The sequence below is a fragment of the Microplitis demolitor genome, chromosome 6 (assembly GCF_026212275.2).
Source record: "Microplitis demolitor isolate Queensland-Clemson2020A chromosome 6, iyMicDemo2.1a, whole genome shotgun sequence".
NCBI lineage: Eukaryota > Metazoa > Arthropoda > Insecta > Hymenoptera > Braconidae > Microplitis > Microplitis demolitor.
Window position 1 is genome coordinate 7,110,259 of NC_068550.1, and position 7,560 is coordinate 7,117,818.

At 28.9% G+C, this 7,560-nt stretch overlaps 1 protein-coding gene across 1 annotated transcript; it reads right to left on the minus strand.

The window, feature by feature from the left end:
* Positions 1-2,865: 2,865 nt before the first annotated feature.
* On the minus strand, positions 2,866-6,952 carry LOC103568782 (prion-like-(Q/N-rich) domain-bearing protein 25). The gene is made up of 7 exons (XM_008545749.1): positions 6,843-6,952; positions 6,552-6,715; positions 5,705-5,804; positions 4,874-5,122; positions 4,565-4,810; positions 3,566-3,814; positions 2,866-3,478 (listed from the first exon to the last, which is right to left on the minus strand). The coding sequence occupies exons 2-7, from the start codon at positions 6,669-6,671 to the stop codon at positions 3,222-3,224; spliced, it is 1,221 nt and encodes a 406-aa protein (XP_008543971.1). The 5' UTR covers positions 6,672-6,715; positions 6,843-6,952; the 3' UTR covers positions 2,866-3,221.
* Between the last annotated feature and the right edge of the window lie 608 nt (positions 6,953-7,560).

The window sequence follows — 7,560 nt, forward strand, 5'->3', positions numbered from 1 at the left end:
TTCCATAAATTCCTCAAGATTTCCATAACGTATTTGTTCAGATTCCCATAAATTTTTTAATGAGCCCATGGATTCCCATGACGTTTCCAGCCAATTTATGTAGATTTTTTAGATAGTAATCTGCTAAAAAAAAATAATAATGAAAGTGAGATTATTAAAGAGAAGCAATTGGCTCTATAATAACACTCATATGACCCCAAGACAAACCAGTCACCTATTTCTTGAACTTAACAACTGGACAAGACATATACCATCTCAATGTCATAAACGTGATATGAGGCGTGTCTAATTACACGATCAGTGCCTGACTCCAATCAAATCACCTTCCTGTCTCTCGTCCGTCGATGATACTCATCATCATTATTATTATTATCACAATTGTACCGCCACCAGAACAGGATCACCGTACCCATCCTGTCAATCTTGATTTAAACTTATCGATTTAACGAACCGCCGGTCCGAGAATTATATACTGCCATCACGATTTATTTCACCATACCATTCTTTGTTCCTTTATTAACTTCATTACCATCATCACAATATTTTAATCCAACATACATACTTGGTTCTGTAATAAAACTTACCACTGAACACAATAATAATAAAGTAGAGTAACCCCTTTTTTTTTGGTATTGGATAGTAAGTTATATGTTAACACGCGTCGGTTAATATTAAATGAATATTTAATTCCGATATAGTGCATTAATATATACAATATATTATGTATTTACGGTAGTCATAGAAATAGAACCAGTTTATCTACCGCAAATCCCACGACGACGATAACTATAAATCGTGGGATTCGTTGTAAAGCGGCTAATTATTATACGAGAGATTCATACTATACCTATAACCTGTTCCAAGATAATGCTACATAATATATAAATATATATATATATATATATATATATATATATATATATATATATATATATATATATATATATACATATTGGGATTTTAATAAATTATTAATAAAGTATGGATATACATTTGATTGGATTTAATACCATTAATTAAATGGATTATTAATAATTTTGTGGAGATAAATAGTAATTTAGTTAATTATATAAATTAATTTTCGAAAATATAATTAAATTTTTTACAATAGTGTAAATTTAACATTATTAATATATTATTATTGATTCTAAAATATGATTATTTTAATGTTATGGGGGGGGGGGGGTAGAATGTTCTAAAAATTTGATAAAAATTTTTTCAAAAAATTGACATTCAAATTATTTTTAAAATTAAAGTCTATTATTTTATAGGCGTTTTGAATATTTTCGAGTAATTTGAAATTCTTTTTGGAAAATTATCTAAAAATTAAGAATTTTAGATAATACAGTGGACTCTCGATAATTCGAAGCTTGTTAAGTCGAAATCCTCAGTAACTCGACAAAAATTTGTATTTTCTTCTGCTGAACTCTTCAGTACGCGATATCTCGAATTATTTCGACTCTGTAACTCGAACTTAGTATTGTTTCCATTTCAGTATCGATAAGGCATATTTATACTCTATAACTCGAATTTTAAAAGTGAAACTCCGCTGATTGGACAAAACGATTTGTGATGATTAAAACTGTTTTAAATCGTCATAAATCGTCAATTGATTAAAAACGATTAAATTTTTCGAATGAAGATTAAAGACGATTCTTGACGATTTGAAATTTTAATCGTCATTAATCGTTTTTAATCGTAAAATCATAAATCGTCTTTTGATGATTTGGGACGATTAAATCTGAAACTTCATGACGATTATGACGATTAAAGACGATTAATGATGATTTAATTTTTAAACGTTTTTAATCGTCATAAATCGTTTTGTTTAATCAGGGTCTATAAGTCGAAGTTAGTAAAATATAAAGACGTTTTTCTCCGAACTGTCCAAACTTATAGCAATCAAATCTAAATTCTTATAGGAATGCCCAATGCTTCTTATATTCTTATTTGTAATGTATATTTTCTTGCAAAGTTGTTGATTGTTAATCGCTTCGTATCTAGACATCATGAGTGCTAAACAAAAATTAACAACTTGCTTTATTACTTTATGCTTTATATAACAGAAATCAATTGTTTTCTTGATTTTTGGTCTAATCTACTTGCAAATTTCAACATCTTGTTGAGTCGAAAACTCGTTAACTCAAAGTTTTTATCACTTCCCTTGAAGTTCGAGTAATCGAGAGTCCAATGTAATGTATAACATCGTTATAGATATTTTTATAACTTATAATAATTATATTTTTTTGGGATGGTCCACTTTATCCAGGTGAAACAAATTTTTTTAAAGCAGCTGTCATGCAGCAATACCATAAAAGTAAAAAAAGAGCTTTCCTCTCTTCGCAAGATTTGAAAATTTTGTTAAATTAAAAAAATAGTGAATTAATATCCAGCATGCAAGTGTCACTTGCATGACCACTGTAAGTACATATAGAGTTTACTGAACACCGGCTGCTGGTGATCGGCGACGGCTCGTTAGCTACCGACACACCAGGACGTAGAAGTTGCATGTATGGAAACCCGTTCAGATGTCACAGTCCCAAGCCATGTCTTCGTCTCAATGCGTTTATATACACATACATGTATATATATATATATATATATATATATATATATATATATATATATATATATATATATATATATACATTTAAAGGATTGAGAAACCCTCGCGGGTGGTAGGCACACTCCCTCCCTTATAAAATACTGCAGTGTGTGTTTAATAAATTAATACAGACTTTTAAACCAATAAATTTATTTTGGCAATTAAAAAATTAATTAATCACTTTAATCAACGCTATCAATTTTAATACTAATTGACTACTGATTTTTTTTAATTAAAATTTTTTTTATTCTTATTATCAAGTCAGATTACAATCTATGTATGACAAATAATATCTGTATGCTGATAAAAATTTATATAATTTACGTAAAACAATATCATGTTACACGTAATAATATCACACATATATCTGATACGTTATACATCATAAAAAAATTTAACAGGAGACGTCGGACAACTTACTGAGCACCCAAATATTTTTTTCTCAAAAAATATATTAAAATTGTTTTATTTATAGTTTAATTAAATAATTTTTTTTACTTTTCGTCATATAAATGCAATTAATAATGATTAACTAAAAGATGTGAAGTATTCATCGACAATTTTTATTAGACTGAAAAAATATGCTCATAATTTTATATTTATTGACAGAAATTATTTATTTACTTAATCGACATGCGCCGTGTGACGTAGAAACATAAAGAGGTTTGCATTGACACTCACTGTCGAGACAGTAAGAATTACGAGGCTTACATAAATATCTGTAATCACAATATCCTCCTAATAGTGGTACGCATGACGAATTATGCATGAGTATATGATTTTCTCTACACATACATATTTTCATTGGAGAACAGACAGCATGCAATATTTCATCACAATCATAATCAGTTTCACATGGTATATTAATTTGATCTAAGAAAAAAAATAAAATTATTTTCGAATCACTAGAAGTAAGAAATTAAAATATTAATCATTTTCCAATCTATTATTTATAGTTACTTGCAAAACATTGATTTATTCCTGAATTTGTATAGCCGAATTTACACTCGCATTTACTCAAAAAACAACCGGAATTTTTTACTGCACATTGTTCGTCATTTACGCAAAATTCACCTAAAAGTCCTCCACACTCTAAATTATTAATGGGGACATAATTTTTTTTACAAACACATTGATTGTCGTCGGAACATACTGAATACAAAATACGATTACAATCATGAAAATTTTCACAATCCATTCTCAATGTTGCTGAAAAAAACATTAACACCCGGGAAAAAATTATCAGACCTGATCATGCGTTAATCTTATGCATGATCATGCCTGAATATTTGCCAGCCATGAGCATGCGTGATCATTAGTACACCAATCAAACGGAGAAAAAATTACAGTTAAATTTACGGTTTTAACATTTTCACTTTACTATTGATCATTGCAACGATGAACTCTACTATTATTTAAGAATAAATATTACCTGCAAGTAATGCAGTCCTAAGATCTTTAATACAAACGACGATGTCTACATTGTAAAATTAAAAATTTTGAAGTAACAGAAATTTCAAATAAAAGTATAGAATAGTAAAAGCTGTGACGGGTGTTGGGTTCGAACACGAAACCCTTCGATCGCAAGTTGACCGACGTTTTGAACCACCCGGCTACAGAAAGGCTCCTGAGGTAGAGAGTGTTCGGATCCATATAAACGACCCCAAAAAATTTTCTTCGTGAAATTTCATGTACCTGAAGATCGGATCGTTTTTCGCCGAACGAAAATAAAAAGTCAAAATGAAAAGTATATAATTCACTGGATCAAAATTTTGAAAATATTTCGCATACACAGTTAGAAATTTCGTATTAAATTTAATGAATAACACAATTTGTGATCAACACAAAATCGTAAAAAATGTATTCTATGATGATTGCATTGTAATTTTCACTGTCATTTTTTCTGTGCATATTATTGTAAAAAATATATCATATTATTACAGAATAATTAATACTCACAAAATCGACACTCGCTATAAGACATCATTTCAAAATTATCTCTGCATTGACACTTATGTTCAATGCAAGCAGAATGTAAGACCGGACATTCTTTATCTGACAAACAATGCCCTCCTAATATAGGCTTACATGTAGCGGCATTTTCAATGACATGATGTGCTCTGCAAAGGCATAAATTGTATGAACACTGCATATGATTGAGGTCATCACAATCATCATCATCATTACACTGAGTGGCCAATTTTGCTGAAACACATAAAAATTTCTTGTTGTATGTTTCTATAAAACGTTTGCAAAAATTACACATACTCGGTACGCATCGGTCATTAGATTTGGGTATCCATGCAGGCTCGCATTTGCAATGAAAATCAATGCACATTGAATGATCGACTATGCATCGGCTGTTATCTTCACAACTACCACCTAAAAGTGCTACGCATTTCATTTCATTTATTGCCATAAAGGTACTAATACATTCACAATTTTTATTTTTATTACATATAGCATAGTCGTAATCCAAACAATCGAAACTATGCTCACAAGATTTGTTCAGTTGTCCTGAAAAAAATTTTTGTTGGTTACTAATCACAATTTCAGAAGTACTTCAAAAAAACAAAATACCTTTTCATGAAAAATTCTTGAAATTTTAATAATTTTATCAAAATTCTTGAAATTTTAATAATTTTATCAAAATTTTGAGTTCAAAATTTACCAAATACAGAACAAGTCTAATATGGAACATTTTATTTTTCAGATCTGGATACGATTCTTAGCAAGATTACAATAAATTTACCGATTTTGCACGAGGTCACAATCCTACAAAAGGCAAAAAACATGCCAATGGTTACTACGAACCCGGAGGGCAGAAAAGTTTAAAAATTCCGTGAAAAATGAATCATATATGGCCATATATAAAAATTTGACCATATATGTGACATATATGACCTACATATACGTCATATATGCCTATATAGAGAGCATATGTTTCATATATGGCTAATTTTCATACATAATCTACATATGGGTATATATTATTCGTTTTTCATGGGGTTTTAACTGAAACCACTAAATTTGATTTTATTTTGAACTTCCAATGAAAAAGTATATGTGATAATAGTAAATATATAAATAAATAAAAACCTGATTTTATACACGCAAATATTTCTCGATTATCATTGACTTCAACTGGTTCGCATTTATTCTTTGAGTCGCAACAAGGAAATTCAAGAGAAGGATTACACTAGCGGTAAAAATAAAAATATTTCATTTCTACTATCATAAGAATTATTTTTAAAAGAATGGAAAAAAGTCAAGTACTATTAAGTCGTCGATTCTCTACCTCTCTATATATTGTGTAAAACGGACCACCCCCGAAATTTAAAAAAGATTTTTTTTCAAAAATTGATTTCCAACGTCATTTACGATTCTTGTCATTTTTGTACAATTTTGAGTGTCCCAAAATTATTTAATAAAATTTTTTTTTAATTTCCTTTCACTAATTTTTCAGTAGACTTACTGTATTGTTCGCTACAAAAATTACATACGATATCTTCTTCACGATATTTAAATTTTGTACACTGCAAACATTGAGAATGAATTCGGATGACAGATTTTAATTAAACCCGAATTAATTTTGTCACTCGGAGTTCCAGATTTCAAAAAAAAAAAAAAAAAAAAAAAAAAAACAAAAAAAAAAAACAACAAAAAAACAGTCATTCGATCTGCATTTACCTGCGCTCACTACGCTAATTTATTACAATATTAATTGTTTATCTTCAATCTTTTTTCGCGGCATCTTTTTTCTTACTTTTGGGAGGGGGGGTCCGTTTTGTCCTTCTGGGCAGTAAGATCTTTTCATATGGCAACTGAAAGTTGCTTTAATTACTTCAAATGGAAGTAAAAAAAAAGATTGACTGTTTTTAAAAACTCAAGAATCCATTATTACCTTAGTGGTCCCGTTTTGTCCACCCTTTCCCTACATACTTACCCGAGTTTTATAGTCTACACAGTCATTAATAATTTTATCTCCATATCCATCCGTAATATCGAAATGAAAAATATGAGCACGAGTGAGCACAAAAATCATGAATAATATTATAGCCGTCATTTTAACGCAGCAGTAGTACAACAATAATTTTTTTTCTTTTTCAGCTAAACAGTAATTACATTAAAAAATTAATTTTATTCTTATTCCATTAATTATTTTGATTAAACTTAAATATTCTTAGATACAATAATTTTTACAAATTACATATTAAAAAAAAAAAAGTTATCTTACCTTAATTCTTATTCTTTGCCTCGATGAGTTAAGGCTATAAACTACTTTTTTTTACACGTGATGTATTTCTGTTCATAGATAACGAGTTGTTTGTCGTTAAGCTATCGAACATTATTGATACCAATAATTTTTTAACTAAAAAAAAAAAAGATACTTTGATTTCGATTACTGTAATCATTTTTAACTGGTTAAAAATTATATCAGTTATTGCGATTGTTATTGAAGAAGATTTGGAAAAACATGTATACATTTATTTTTAGCCGTGAGAAATATTTCGTGAGTAGAAAAAAATATAAATAAATTTTAAGAAAAAAATTTTAAAATTAACATCTCAAAAAAAAGAATCGAAAGAAAGACATCAAGCAGCCATCATAAAATTATGATATCCAACCTGTCTGATGTCATTGTCATATCACAGAGCGTTTGTATTCACAATTCTATAAATCCAAGATGTATTTTTTTTCATGTCTTTGATATTCTTAGAATTACAATAGCAGGTTCATACACCAACAACAACAATAATAATAACGATAATAATAGCAACAACAAAATATATATGTATAGATATATATATATATTCGTATATTCAAACATTTCTAACATGAATACAAGTAAATGACCTGTATTCATAATCCAACGTCGCCCACTATCTACCAGGTTGCATTGAGACTTTGCCAGCAAAAGCACCCGGGTGGCCAACCACTTTTTCTTTTTTTTT

Excerpts from the sequence above, each read along its gene's own strand:
- LOC103568782 (XM_008545749.1), bottom strand. The coding sequence starts at position 6,671 with ATGACGGCTATAATATTATTCATGATTTTTGTGCTCACTCGTGCTCAT. Across the intron at positions 5,805-6,551 it reads GTGTAGACTATAAAACTCGG|TGTAATCCTTCTCTTGAATT; the intron begins GTAAGTATGTAG and ends TTTTACCGCTAG. Across the intron at positions 3,815-4,564 it reads TTATAGCGAGTGTCGATTTT|CAACATTGAGAATGGATTGT; the intron begins GTGAGTATTAAT and ends TGTTTTTTTCAG.